Source organism: Hydra vulgaris, chromosome 09 (genome assembly GCF_038396675.1).
Source record: "Hydra vulgaris chromosome 09, alternate assembly HydraT2T_AEP".
NCBI lineage: Eukaryota > Metazoa > Cnidaria > Hydrozoa > Anthoathecata > Hydridae > Hydra > Hydra vulgaris.
The window spans coordinates 29697852-29714019 of NC_088928.1; the positions used below are offsets into that span (position 1 = coordinate 29697852).

The 16168-nt window shown below is 25.4% G+C and overlaps 2 protein-coding genes across 2 annotated transcripts; both read right to left on the bottom strand.

Moving 5' to 3' along the window:
- Window positions 1-214: 214 nt before the first annotated feature.
- LOC100208501 (mediator of RNA polymerase II transcription subunit 18) lies at window positions 215-10281 on the bottom strand. The gene is made up of 3 exons (XM_065805263.1): window positions 10107-10281; window positions 9925-10012; window positions 215-586 (listed from the first exon to the last, which is right to left on the bottom strand). Exons 1-3 carry the CDS (start codon window positions 10263-10265, stop codon window positions 231-233), a joined length of 603 nt encoding a protein of 200 aa, XP_065661335.1. The 5' UTR covers window positions 10266-10281; the 3' UTR covers window positions 215-230.
- A 393-nt stretch (window positions 10282-10674) lies between these two features.
- On the bottom strand, window positions 10675-12572 carry LOC105844027 (dolichol kinase). The gene has a single exon (XM_065805264.1). The coding sequence runs from the start codon at window positions 12372-12374 to the stop codon at window positions 10842-10844; it is 1533 nt and encodes a 510-aa protein (XP_065661336.1). The 5' UTR covers window positions 12375-12572; the 3' UTR covers window positions 10675-10841.
- Between the last annotated feature and the right edge of the window lie 3596 nt (window positions 12573-16168).

The following is a 16168-nucleotide window of genomic DNA, read 5'->3' on the forward strand; positions in this document are numbered from 1 at the left end:
AAGTATTTTAATTTTTTTCTTCCTTTTATTGTAATTGTAGAGTGAAGACATTTTCTCTCGTATTTTTTAGGGAACTATAGTTAATATCGACTTAATTTAAGATCATGAACAATCATACGGAAATTTTCAGGGTATTGCTTTTATCACAAAATCTACGTACTCATTGGCGCTTTAGAAAAGCTAGGCGATTTTATATAAAATGATTCCACAGCAATAAACTATAATAAATATTATCTTTTTTGTTCAATTTTATCAAGAACCACTATTGGTTTTAAATGTTCAGCAAAAGCTTTCATCTCCTCGCACAATGAATCTTGTTGAACTAGAGTATGAAGAGTTAACTCAACTAAATACGAATCTGTCATTGGCATAATGTTTGATAAATTACCTCTTTCTGGAATTTTATGTAATCGAGATACATTTATTCGCATAGGACCTTTATAAAATGAATATCCCCGTAAAAGAGTTTCATAATCAAACTGAAAGCCTATTTGTTCTAAGTAGGTAGATATATTATCACTTGTTTCTACTTCTATTATTGAACGCATAGTAGCAGCTCGGTTTAGATTCATTCCCTCTACATTACCTAGAAAAAAAAAAAAGTTAATCTTTCATTTAGACTTTTCAAGGTCATTTAGACCTGTGATAAACTGTGATGGCAACAAACGTGAATAATTTACTCAGTTTTATATTATTACTATTCTAAATTAATTTTGTATTCATCGATACATTTTAAATTTCATAAAACATTATTTGGGTATTTAAGTTATAACCATGTTACGATTCCAAACGTCTAAAAATGAGGAGAAAACCTGAATATAATTTTAGTTTAAAAAAGTAATAACATAAAACTAGCAAATTATTACCCTCATTTAGAGTGGGTTGCAAAGTTTGGCGTTTTTGTCGTTCCCAGGCTCCTACCACTACAACTTTTGCAAAGTATTCTTATTTAATATAAACATAACCAAGTTTAAAGTTTTTTTCATGTCTGAAAGTTATTTTTCTCAAACATCAAAGAAAGATGCTGTTGTCCTTGTTTATTAATTTTTTCTTTTATTCTTTTGTTTTATACTGTTATTATTATTTTACTTTATTTATATCTTATTTCCTTGCTTTTTATTTTTGTTTTATCAACTGATTTATTTAGGGATAAGCGATTCAGTGATTATACGTTGGAAAATATTTGATAACCTCAGTTAGCCCTGGGAAAATGAAAGTAACTATTAATTGGTTTTATTTACTTATCAAAAAAGGTCACCAAGCATGACCTTTGATTACACTTCGTACATATCATATATCAGTAAAAAATTTTGTCTAAAAATATTTTAGCTTGGGTTTGAAAGAACCACAATTTAACAGAGATTTTAGAAGAAATAATAATTTAAAATAAAAAGAAATAATTTAAATTTTATATACAAAAAAATACCATTTTTTTACCAAAGGTTATTTTTTATAACATTTTATAGCAACAATTTTTTTCTGTAACATTAAAAGATTGTGAATTTTGAAATCTCTGTTAAGTTTTTTTTTGAGACAAAATAACCAGAAATTTATAGAGATTTCAAAAAAAAATTAACAAACTTTAAAATGTTTATGTCAAAAAAACTATTCTTGAAATAAATAGATTGCCTGACCAAATCATTTCGTTGATGTATCTACACTAACCTGCCTTTATTGTAAAATCATTCATTTAATTTTATATATGTATTTATTTTTTGAAAAAGGTCACAACATGACCCTTGATTACACACTGGGTCCCATATATTAATATATATATATATATATATATATATATATATATATATATATATATATATATATATATATATATATATATATATATATATATATATATATATATATATATATATATATATATATATAATCAGGGTGTTAGCCAGAAAAAAAATTCCTACAGGGTTTTAGCGAAATTTGGAATTTAGGTGCGGCTAAAAAAAAAAAAAAGGTCATTACATTCTGACATTTAAAAAAGTAGATACAATTTTTTAGATACAATTAAGTTTCAATAAAAATTTTCTATTTTTGCTGGGTTATTCATAGGAATATTTTTCTGTTTTATTTTTCAGGAATATTTTTATATTTTATAAATGTTTAATTATAATTTAACTTGTTTTATTTTGAGCAATTTTCGTCAGTTTTCATTTTTAAATTGCTTCTCTCTTTGTTTAATATTGTTGAGAGAAAACTAGAACAAAAGACAATTGTTTGCAGTTCTAATGAATGAATTAATAAATTTATTTATTGAAACTTTGATCTATTTTAATTGCATAAATCGCTTTTAAATACAGTTTTAAAAGGTTTAAACGATTAGTTACATATATTGTCTTCTTTTATTTTTATTTTCATTTTTAAATTATAAATGTAAAAAAAATGCTAAATAGTATTAAATTTTTAACAAAACCTTTTTGACGATTTCCAAGATCCTCTTGTAACTTTTTAACTTGCTAAAACAACTTTTTAACGACAGTCGATGAAAAAAACAATACATTTTACTTAGGAATGCCAGAATTTTACGGCTTTTACGAAGGAAAACACTAAAAAAAAAATTATTACAGGTTTGTAAAATCCGTAAAGTTGTAATTTTTGTAAAATCCAGACGTTTGCCAACCCTAATTATATGGAAAGATTTCGAATATTTCAGATTTAAAATACATAGTATTTTAAAACTAAAAATTTTAAAATAGTTAAAAAAAATTTTTAACTTTCTTACATAGGTAATCGTATTATTGTTCATCATATTTTATATTACAATTTTTATCATAGATACATTCAAATAGTAAAAAACTTATTTAAATCAATAGCTTTTAAATGAAAGTTAAATTAAAGTTTTCGAAATTTTAATAACCTTTTATTGAAAAATTTGTTGGCTCGCTAATTTCCGTCAAATATAATGCTACTTTTATTTAAATACTCGGGGTAGTTAAGGCGATTTTCAAATTATTCGAATTTATTTATTTGAAATTGGCATGATTTTATAGGCCGATGAGCGAAAGTGATCTTAAGGCTCCAAAATGGTATTCTTTGTATTCACAATTAGGGGTAGTAAAAAGGATTAGAAAATTATATAAAAAAGAGAAAAATTCTTCAAATATTAAAAAAACCTGAAGCGAAAAAAAATATAACATCTAAAGCTTTTGTTTGGACATAATACGCGTTAACATGAATTTAGTTAAAATCTTTTAAAAAAGTGCCTTAATTTACTATAGATCCTAGTTCTAATCGTTTCTGACCTATTAGCTTTATATAGTTGTCAAAATACAATATTTCTATCAATTTTTACAAATACAAGAATTCCGACCAAAAAAGAACTTGCAATCAAGAAAAAGCGCCAATAAACGTTAAAAGTTTTAATCTATGATATTCATTTTACCTAAAAATCGTATTTATTTAAAATCTTATACGAATTTGGACAAGCGAATTAGGATTTTAAAAAGATTTAAAAAAAAAAAAAATCTACGGTCTGGGTTTTTTCGCTTCAAACATTTATATGATACCGCAAAATTTATCATTTTATTTTTTCCGTCTTTTCATGATTTCACAGACCTGATCATTTAACGGAAATATGTAGTAGTCAACAAAATATCATACAGACGTTATAGTATTTTAAAATTGCCTTAACTACACCGAGTAAGTAACACCGAGTAAGTCTTCTTTTATGTTTTACGCAAATATAACATATACAATACGTTTCATTGCAAGTTTTATTTTTGATTTTTTTGTTGTTGTTATTTTCGGTTTACTTTACCAGCTAATTTCTTTTACCGAAATTATTAATAAATCTTTTAATATAAAAACGTTATTAACTTATTTTATATTATAATATTTATTAATATGCAAATTTTATTTGTAACTTTCCTAAATTAAGATAAAAAGCAAGAATGTAAATAAAGAGTTTTTGAATAACAAAAATAAATTAATAAAATAATTTATTAAACGCATTGAACAATTCTAACAGGGGAATAACTGACGTCAAGTAAAAATTAAAAACATTTTTTTTTTCAACTTTTGAATTAATGATCTTGCTTGTTAAAGACGACACTTTTTTTTTCACATTAAAAAATCGATCTTAATTCTTAAATTGATTAACTTAATTCATTTCCTTGTCGCGCGTACTAATTGCGTTTTTTACTAGTCTAGGGCAACAATTCAAATCTGAGACTGATAAATTTTTTTTTTTTAACCATGATCTTAAAAACCTTTGGGAATTTTAAACCAATTGTGAAACCGCGTTATACGCGGCGCCATCAGGCTGGCTAACACCCTGATATATATATATATATATACATACATATATATATATATATATATATATATATATATATATATATATATATATATATATATATATATATACATATATATATATATATATATATATATATATATATATATATATATATATATATATATATATATATATATATATATATATATATATATACAGTATTGTGAAAAAGTTAAGAACCACTAAATAAAATAAAAAAAATTTTTCAAATAAATTTAATTAATTTTTATTCTATAGATAATAAAATAGTCTTTTTTTTTCAAACATATTAAATATAGCATGAGAAAAAAGAAAAATTTTTTTTTTTTGAAAGTTAGTTAATAGAACCTATAAAAAATAAGGATTAAATATTATGTGTTAATTTTTTTTTATATTTTTTTTGTGAAAAAGTTAAGAACCACAAAGAATTTTTTGTGCTAAATACGGCGGAAACGTCTTTTTAAATTTATTTTGCCCTTTTTTTGAAAATATTCTTTTAATGACCTGAGTTATTACCAAAGAACCAATAAAAACATTTGAAACAATTAATTTTTTTAAATACTTTTAAAAAAAGTATTTAATTTCAAACAAAAAAAAATTCTTTCCTTTTGAAAAAATGAGCAGAAAAGCTATTACCTATGAAGATCGTGTAAAAGTGGTGCATTTTCACCAGGAAGGTAAATCCGCTCGCGAAATTGGAAGAATAGTAAAGCGATCACATAGTTCGGTGCTAACAATCATCAAAAGATTCAAAGAGACGAAATCTTACGTTGATCGCCATCGTTCTGGAAGACCGCGTTTGACGACACCCAATGATGATCGCCTTTTAATCAGGTTGGCAAAGAAAAATCGAACCATGCCGTCGCATGAATTAAGAAGGGAATGGAAGCTTTCAAATGGACGTCAAACCTCGGCATCACTTGTGCGTAGGAAACTATTAGCTAACAATATGTTATGGAAAAAAGCTGTTCTAAAACCGCGACTTACCAAACGACATATAAAAAAGCGAAAAGAATTTTGCCAAAGCGTCAAAGAATGGTCTAAACAAAAATGGAGGACAGTAATGTTCAGTGATGAGATGAATATCGAGGTTGATAACCGAAAAAACCGAATTATGATTCGCAGGCAGCCTTCAGAAAAATATAATCACGATTGTATCGTTCAAAGAACAAAACAAGGAAGCGGGTCGGTTGGAATATGGTGCTGCATGACATATTATGGTCTCGGTATGTTTAAATTATTTGATGGTCGACTCAACTCTACTTATTACGTCGATATTTTAAATAACATCTTGTTACCGTCGATTGATGCACTTGAGCAAAGCGTTCCGTTCATTTTTCAGCAAGACAATGCACCATGTCACAGGGCTAAAATTGTCTCTGAATGGTTCGAAAGTAAAAATATTGAGCGTCTAACTTGGCCACCAAATAGCCCAGATCTAAATTGCATTGAAAATCTTTGGAGTTGGCTTGATAAAGAGATTGCCAAGAAAGCACCAAGGAGCCTTGAGGAGTTGCGCAATATTTTACCAGCAATACTTTGAAATGTTCCCAAACATATTTTAGAGAATTTGTTAGACTCAATGCCAAATCGTATAAATGAGTGCTTAAAAATTCATGGTAGAATTACGCGGTATTAGGTGGTAAAAATTATCGTTTTTTATTCTGTGGATCTTAACTTTTTCACAATTTTTTTAAAATAAAAATTACCTATAAAACTTTAAACACATTTTTTATATTTGTTTAAAAGTTTTTATCACTATTATTATTTTTTATTTTGTTTGTCTATTTTCTAAAATTTATTATTATTATTCTTTTTACCAGAAAAATATATTCGGTTAAAAAAAAATTTTAAAATAAAAATAAATTATGATTTGTTTTTTTTGTGGTTCTTAACTTTTTCACAATACTGTATATGCATATATATGCATATATATATATATATATATATATATATATATATATATATATATATATATATATATATATATATATATTAAAATTAATATATATATATATATATATTAAAAAAATATATATATATACATATATAGAGAAATGGAAAAAAGTTCTACTACGGAATCAGAAATGGAGAACTTAGACGAATTGATTACCACTCATCCCAATAAGAGTAGTAGCAGATTAATACTATGCTCAAAAAAACATAAAAAATACACTAACAAATATACATTTTCAAAAAGTAATAAAAACAATATATGTCAAGCAAATCAAAAAACATTAAACTAGAAAATAATAACCAATTAAAATGCCTTTATACAAATGCTACCTCATTAAATTCAGATAAAGTAATTGAATTATCATTATTAGCTTCAACGTACAAACCTCATATTATATTTATCACTGAAACTTGGTTCAAAGAAGATTCTTTAGTGAATATTGAAAATTATTATTTACACAAATTTAACAGAAACGACAATATTTCAAACACAAATAATGTTTAGCTAACAAAAATGCTTAGCTAACAAAAATACAGTAGATGTGGTATATCTGGACTTTTCAAAAGCTTTTGACACAATCTCTCACAAATTATCAATCATCAAGCTTAAAGCTTATGGAATAGTTGGAGACCTTCTTGATTAGATTAAAGACTTTCTCACTAATAGAAAACAGAGAGTAGTACTTGGAGAACCCATATCTGATTGGGCTCATGTTACTAGCGGTGTCCCACAAGGCTCAGTTTTAGGCCCAATACTTTTTATAATTTACATTAATGACTTGCCAGACAATTTAATATGTGTCAGTAAACTATAGGCAGATGATTCGAAACTAATGAATGAGCTACGAGTAAAAATATTCTTAATGATACCACTGACATTCAAACTGATTTAAATAAAATCACTGAATGGACAAAAGTTTGGTTGATGAAGCTGAACCTAGAAAAATGTAAAGTTATGCATATGGGAAGTAACAACCCACGCTCAAACTATTCACTTCAAGATACAACCAACTATTTAAATTACGATATAGAAAAATCAGATGTAGAAAAACATCTTGGTATATTTGTTTCAAGTAATGCTAAATATTTTAATCAAGTTATTCATGCTAGTAATAAAGCTAACAGAATGCTTAATATATTAAAAAAAAACATTTATATTAAGGGATTTAATGTTATGGACTAAGTTATACAAAACATATGTCAAACCTAACCTGGAATATGCAATCAGTGCTTGGTCACTTTATTTAATGAAAGATATAAAGATTATTGAGAAAATTCAAAGACGATCCACAAAAGTCCCAACTATATGCAAACATCTTTGTTACACAGATAGATGTATCTTATTTCAAATTCAAAAACTGGAGGATCGTAGAATAAGAGGTGACTTGATTCAAAAGTTTAAAATTGAAAAAGGTCTTACCATCATTAATTGGCACAATGAACTAATTATACGTCCAGCTCGATGTGGTCAACGAGAACAGTTTGTACGCGAATTTAACAGAAATTGCGATCCACGATATTATTTTTTTAGTAATCGTGTTGCTAAGCATTGGAATGCACTCAATGATGCAACAGTTAACTGTTCCTCGACTAACGAATTTAAACGAATGCTTGACAGTTCAATTGATAGTTGCCTATAGTCATTATATGACTTTAATAGGATCTGTATCCTATTTGCAACTCATATACTACTATTATTACTATATATATGCATATATATATATATATATATATATATACATATATATATATATATATATATATATATATATATATATATATATATATATATATATATATATATATATATATATATATATATACACATATATATGTATATATTAATATATGAGACCCAGTGTATAATCAAGGGTCATGTTGTGACCTTTTTCAAAAAATAAATACATATATAAAATTAAATGAATGATTTTACAATAAGGGCAGGTAAGTGTAGATACATCAACGAAATGACTTGGCCAGGCAATCTATTTATTTCAAGAATAGCTTTTTTAACGTAAACATTTTGTTAATTTTTTTCTTGACTTCTTTTTTAAAATTCTAAAATCTGGACATTAACTTTACTTATTATGGGAAAAAAGAAAGGATGCCAAACAAGCTTATATTTGTGTGTGTGTGTGTGTGCTTGTATGTGTTACTTGTGTGTCTACACACACAAGTAACACATACAAGCACACACACACACAGATAAATATATATATATATATATATATATATATATATATATATATATATATATATATATATATATATATATATATATATATATATATATATATATATATATTATGTTAATAATTATTCCAATAAAATAAACATTTTTAAAAAATGCTTCAAATAAATGACTTTTTTTTTTACTGTTTTATTATTCCCTTATAATTCACGCAATTACACAATGTTTGTGTTGTTTATAAATCACACAATTATCAAGTCTGATGTTTTTGTTAATCATTCATTAATCATGCAGTTATTGATACTGTGTTTATTTTAATTATTTATAAATCATGAAATTATCAAATCTTACTTTTATGTTAATTGTTCATAAATCACACAACTATCAAGTTTGATGTTTATGTTAATTGTTAACAGCTCTGTAATTAATCCATAATTTGATTTGTTCTTGTGGAGATTTGGTACTTGCGACAATGACACTGTTTTATCTGTTTGGCAAACAGATCGAACAGTGTGTATTGACACCTGTGAAACATGATGGGGTTAGTGGTATAGTGTAGGACTGTTTTGGTGAAAATATCGCTAGTGACATTGTAAAAAATAAAAGAAATAATGATAAAAAGCATTTGAATATTTTTAATATGTCATGTCATACCTTAAGGGAATTGAATTATTGGGGAGCCATTTATTTTTCAAGAAGAGAACAATCCAAAGTATTTTTCAAAACTTTGTAGAAAATATTTGAGTAAGAGAATGATAAAATGTTGAACAAATTGATTTAACATTTTTAATCGCCAGATATCTCTTATCGAACTTTTTATTATGATAAATAATGCAAAAGACATGTGAAAAAAACTTAATAGTGAGTGGCATAAAAGTGAAAATGGTTACAAAGATGAGAATAATTCTTAAATTTGTTTTATGGAATTTTTTTGTAAATTTGATAAATAGTAAGGCAGCATATACATTTTTTTTCACATTTCTTTCACAATAATAAAACTTGGATAATTTTGAAAAGTATAACCATTTGAATAATTATGGACTGTAGTGTGTGTGTGTACACACACACTACAGTCCATAATTATTCTTCATATATATTCACATATATATATATATATATGCACACATATATATATATATATATATGTGTGCATATATATATATATATATATATATATATATATATATATATATATATGCACACATATATATATATATATATATATATATATATATATATATATATATATATATATATTATATATTATATATTATATATATAAATATTTTATATATTATATATATAAATATTTTATATATTATACATATATATATACATTATATATATACATATATATATATATATATATATACATTATATATATACATATATATATATATATATATATATATATATATATATATATATATATATATATATATATATATATATATATATATATATATTTATATATCGATAACTAAAGATCTACCAAGATATTGAATCCGATGAGGTTTTTCAGGGTTCAACAAAGACCTCTTCACACTTAATGAAACTGTAACAGCTCCACTTGTTTGATTCTAAAACAATTACTTAAAAAAAGTTATAAAACTATAGATCTGAATCAGAATAAAAACTTATTAAAATCCTTTACTAAATTAAACAAAAATTTACTTTGATAATATAGATAGCCTCATGATCTTCATACATTGTTTCTGATAGTACAGCATTATCACATAAGCCCTTTAAACGATGCAGCAAGAACTTAAAATTACTAGCAGGTACACTACCAACTAAAATGTACTGAATTTGATTTTTATTTTGAATATTCATTACCTAAAAATTAACAAAAATTAAGCTAAAAACACAACAATATAATTAACAACAGACATAAACAACAACAAAATAATATAACAACAACAAACAACAAAATAATAAACAACAACAAAATAAACAACAAAATAATACAAAAAAATACAATAATACTAGGTCAAATAACAAGCATTTGATTAACAGCTAAAATCATAAATATTTTAATTATAAAATACTAAAAAGTAGATACACAAAATAAAAAAGTAGATTGCAGAATTATCTTAAAATGAAAAATAAAAATATCAACCTAGAATTTATGAAATAATCAAAAAGTCTCCAAATATATATATATATATATATATATATATATATATATATATATATATATATATATATATTCGAAATATAATACTAAAAAATACGCATCTTTGGGTTGTTAATTGTTTTCTGTTTAAAACTATGCAACAACATAAAATCATACAAATCTTATTTGTTTATTTATTACTAAAAAAATTCAAACATAAAATTTTGGACTCAATCAACTAGATAAAAATACTATGTTTATGTAAATATATATTATACTAAATAAAAGATATGTTACAGTAACATAAATAATATGTACATATAAACTGGAAGAATCAAATTATCATTTTGAGAAGAAAAAGTCTCTAACATTGATACTACAAAACATACAAAACTCAAGATACAAATACTTATAAATGAAATATTAATACTTAAGCCTTTTATAAGTATAATTGAAAATAAAAATTGAGATAAAAAACAACAAAATGTCCCAATATGTGATTTATTACTTCCTGACCACTTTGATTTTCCATATAAACTCCCAAATATTGAGGCAAATGAATCACCTATTCCCAGAGATATCACTCCACTAAAGATACTTAATGATTTTAAACTGTTACTCTGCAAAATTGAGTATGGTGTTAACCAAAATGGCAACGACAAGCCCAATATAAGGTAGACATGACTTAAAATAAACTTACCACTGTCATTCTCATCTCGAAATGGTTCTAAAAAATTGTTCAAAAAAAGTCCCACAGTGTTTTTTTTAGCCCTCATAACCTCTGTGACAATAAAAACATAAAACACTAAGCTAGAAATGAGAGCAAGTAATTCTGATTCTGACCATCCAAATAAATAAATAAAAAGTGCAATTAAATGAAAAATTTTCCGTACAACTGTTTTTGGTATTTTATTGCTTTGTGCAGTTAAGGCATACCAATAAACAACAACAAGAGAAAAAATTACAAGAAAAAACCAATACAAAAGCAGAATCCACTTTGATTCAAGGAGTAAAACAGTCTTAATTAATACTAAATTTATTTTTTGCAGAGATATAGCATAATATAAAGTTAAGACAAACATCATAATTAACAACAAAAAAGGTAAACACAAGATTATCAAAAAACAATCTGACATTATTAGAAATATCACTGGAGCAATTAAAAGCAGCACTAGCTCTAAAACTATTGAAAGTTTGATATTTTCCAGACAAAACATATTTACATTTAAAAATCTAAGATGAAGATCGAAGAAAACTATCCAAAAACTTTGAACAAGGAATGCAACTTCTGTAAATGTGAAACTTTTATCGCAAACAAACACAAAAACACCAAATGATATTACAATGACCAATATAAATACAAACACAATAAATATACTATATTCTGTTTCTGGAAAATTCATATATATTAGTATTACTAAAACACTGTTTAAACCACTTGTAACCAATGCTGTTGAAACCATGAAATTCGAAACAATCAATATGAACGTTATTATAAAATGCAAAGCAAATTGAAATAGACTTGCTTCTTCCGCATTTTCTAAATAAAAACTACAATTTGAAACTTGAACAGCAGTCACCGAAAATAATGTAAGGTTGGCATAAACAAAACCAGAATATTGTGAGTTACTCAATTTGAAGAAGTTTTTCAAACGATTGCAATTGAAATGCTCAAGGATTATTACAAGTGATGTATTTAAAATGATAACTGCTGACCATAAATTGTAACATGTAACACAAGAAGTTCTTAAAATAACAAAAATCGCTACAAAAATCCCAATTATATTTTCGGTCAAAAACTTAACGTTCTTTAATTTTTCGCACATTTTCCCACTAGAAAATCTTAAACTTGAAAATAATTTAATAGTAGTACTATTAGTATTAATTAAAGATTTCACATTATAAGTTGAGCTTTAAATTCAAAAAATTCGTAAATCTGAGCTTTTTTAAACTTTTATAGTTAATTTAATTTCTTTTATCAAAGTGTTTTCCTTTTTCGTTTCTCGCGTATAATGTGCATAATTTACGGTCCCACTCATAAACGTGCACAATTTACGTGACGCATTTTTTGACCGTTTTTGACACCCCTCCAACCTCCGTCTTCACAAAATCGTAATTTTTTTATTTTAATTTTTTTTTATTTTATATAGCCCCAAGAAGTCCTAACGGTCTTGTCACAGAGCACCGCGGAAGTGCATTTAACCAGGAAGTCCACGCCTCCTTCCTTACCGTGATGCAAAAATTTGTCCAGAGCTCGTTTCGAACCTGGCATACATAGCAAGCGCTCTAACCACGGCCGCTCTAACCACGGCCGCTAAGTTATTTGGTAATGATGTTAAATTTGATTAAAAAGGCTGCGTAAAATTTTTGTGTTAAATATATTTTGATATTATTATACATTTACAATATTTCGCTGACCTATAGCGGTCAGCATCATCAGGTGTAATAAAAAAAAAACGTTACTAAAATTGTTACAAAACTACATAAATCAAACCGTCACAAAAGAAGACATTACAGGCGTAAAATAAAAATAGTTTTTATTAAATAAAATAATGGTGTCAGTTAAAATTTTGACCAAATTGGTCTCTAAGTTCTCTTGTTTCTATTCATTATATTTTCACCTTTAAATTTTCTGTTCTCTTTTGAAGAAGATTTTTCATTTTTATTTCATAGCTTCAATTTTTTTGTTCTTTTCTTCTTTTTTTGTGAATCTCTTTGCCGTAAAGAGCAATAATTATATATATTTATTTTACGCCTGTAATGTCTTCTTTTTTTCTTACGCCTGTAATGTCTTCTGATGTTTCGATTTATGAAGTTTGGAGCAATTTTTGCAAGGTTTTTTTTTATTACACCTGATGATGCTGACCGGTTAGCGAAACATTGTAAATATAAAATAATATGTAATAAATTAAAATAATATGTAATAAATTAAAATAATATGTAAAAATTATGTATAAATATAATAACTCAACATATATAAATATCGTATAACAAGAATATAATTTTAAAAGATTTTAGCAATGATATATTAAGAATTAATAAATTATTCTTAATATATCATGGCTCTTTAGTAACAAGTTCTGTATGAGTCGTCACAAAACCACGGTTGAAACTTTTTTTCCAGAGAGCAAATCCTGGTTACACATTTTTAATTAAATATATGTTTACATAAACATAGTATTTTTATCTAGCTGATTGAGTCCAAAAATTTATGTTTAAATTTTTATAGCAATATATTGCTAATTATAATTAAACATATAAGATTTGTATGATTTTATGTTGTTGCATAGTTTTAAACAGAAAACAATTAACTACCCAAAGATGTGTATTTTTTAGTATTATATTTCAAAAATACATGTATATTTTTGGAGACATTTTGATTATTTCATAAATTCTAGGTTGATGCTTTTTATTTTTCATTTTAAAATAATTCTGCCATATAATAAGCGCTTGAATATCGAATTCATTTTTAATAGTGTATAAGTTATAACAAATTTTGTTATAATATATTAAAAAGAATTATTTAATATAATAAACCTATTAAATTATCTATCTATTGCAAATTAATATAAGAAAATTATTATAAACGGTTCGGTCAATTCGAGTCTTGTTTTTTGCAAAAAAAGAGAAACCTGGATTTGCCCACTGGAAAAAGGTATCGACCCAAAACCACTAACCCCTCGTCATCCACTCTAAAGCGTGAAGTAAATTTATGGACCACCCTTTAGGTGCTTTTCAAGAAATTGCCGTCAGTGGGTTATTACTTTAAACAATCAAGATAATTCCATTAAATATCTAGTCTGCAAGATAAATGGTTATATTATTTAAAGGAAAAACACCAAAACTCAAATATATACTAGTCTAACTCGAAGGAGATTATTGGACAAAAAGTGAAGCCGTTTTTTTTGTTTACAAACTTAATCCGCTATCTGTAAAAAGAGCAAATATTATAAAGTTAGGTTGTGGAAGCCATTTCTAATTAGGAAAAAAGCGGCATCACTTTTCGGATCAAAGTTAGGCATTTATTGAATATAATATATCATTGCAAAAATCTTACAAAAGCTTGGTTTCCAATAGATGTAGAAATGTCGTACAACAGTTGTACTACAATAATGTTTTATATTTTTAATAAAAATTTTCTTGCACAACTTGTACTACTACATTTCTACAACTATTAAAAACCAAGCTTAAGCAATCTTTTAAAATTTATTAAAATGTTATATGCCTGTAAAGATTTTATGCTACATAATTTAATATAATATTATTGAAGTATATTATGGAGTCCTACCTTTAGCTTTAAATGAAGTTTCAAGTTCTTTAATGGTATTTTTAATTAAAGAATTTGCTCGGTGCTGGAATTAAGTATTGCAAAGACATTTAGACAATAAAATATTCCTCAAGGAAATAGAAAAAAAGCGCTACTACTACCAGCATATATATGTTTTTTGTTTACTTTTACTTATTAAGTGGAGAACATTATAACTTTAAGTGAAATGAAAACATGTTATTTAGGAAATTTATTGACTTAAACACTTTATAAATGTTCTAATTCTTTTGATCTATAATGATGTCCAATTTAAGGACCTTTTTAATTTTATTTAAAATAATTTGATGCAAACCTTGATTTTCACTAATGATCTGGTAGACCATTAGTGAAAATCAAGAACAATACTTGTCTTAATAAAGATAAATATACTGTTAGCTAGTCCTAATACTTATAACTATACTGTAATATATATATAACTATAAAACTGCACTATATGTAGAAGACTGAAATATATATAATACATATAGATGATAAAGAAATCGAGTTAGATATAGCGAGGCTATATCTAACTCGAATCTTCACCTGCCAGGTTTTAATCCTGTTTTTTTAGCACGTAAAACAAAAAAACGAGGCGGTGGAGTACTTTTTTATGTAAGTGAAGGAATGCGGTTTATAAATAGGCCTGACATGAGTATTTCTGATGCCGATAAAGAGGTTTTAACAATTGAAATTTTAGCCAAAAAAAACTAAAAATATACTTTTAAGTTGCTGTTATCGCCCACCATCTGGTGAAATAAATAGTTTCAAGTCCTGTTTAATTACTGATATTATAACAAAATGTACAATAGAAAAGAAATTAAATTACATTATTGGTGACATAAATTTAGACGCATTAAAATATCACGTAAATTCCAAAATTAATAGTTTTTATAATGATTTATTTGAAAACGGTGCAATTCCGCTCATTAATAAACCAACAAGAGTAACTTTAAAGTCAGTATCTTTAATAGATAATATTATGACATCAGACACTTTTAATGAATCTCTTAAAAAAAGGTTAATTAAAAATGATGTTTCAGATCATTTTCCTATCTTCTTTTCAATAAATACTGATATTGAACAATTACAAATAAAAAAACAAGTTATCCTAAAACGCTGTTTCAGTGAAGTAAATATTGCATCATTTAATGAACAACTATCATTACTACATTGGAAACATATAAATTTTTCGTCGGAAGCAAATGTGGTTTATAACTCATTCTTTAGAACATTCTATGAAGTTTATGATGCAAACTTTCCACAATACAAAGTTAACTTAAACAAAAAAAGCTTAAAGTCACCATGGATTACTAA

What these genes read in the sequence shown, in the direction of transcription:
- LOC100208501 (XM_065805263.1), bottom strand. Translation starts at nt 10,265, where the DNA reads ATGAATATTCAAAATAAAAATCAAATTCAGTACATTTTAGTTGGTAGT. An exon ending in AGGCTATCTATATTATCAAA is followed by an intron (nt 10,013 to 10,106) that starts GTAAATTTTTGT and finishes TAATTGTTTTAG; the next exon opens with AATCAAACAAGTGGAGCTGT. An exon ending in TCATCGGATTCAATATCTTG is followed by an intron (nt 587 to 9,924) that starts GTAGATCTTTAG and finishes TTTTTTTTCTAG; the next exon opens with GTAATGTAGAGGGAATGAAT.
- LOC105844027 (XM_065805264.1), bottom strand. Translation starts at nt 12,374, where the DNA reads ATGTGCGAAAAATTAAAGAACGTTAAGTTTTTGACCGAAAATATAATT.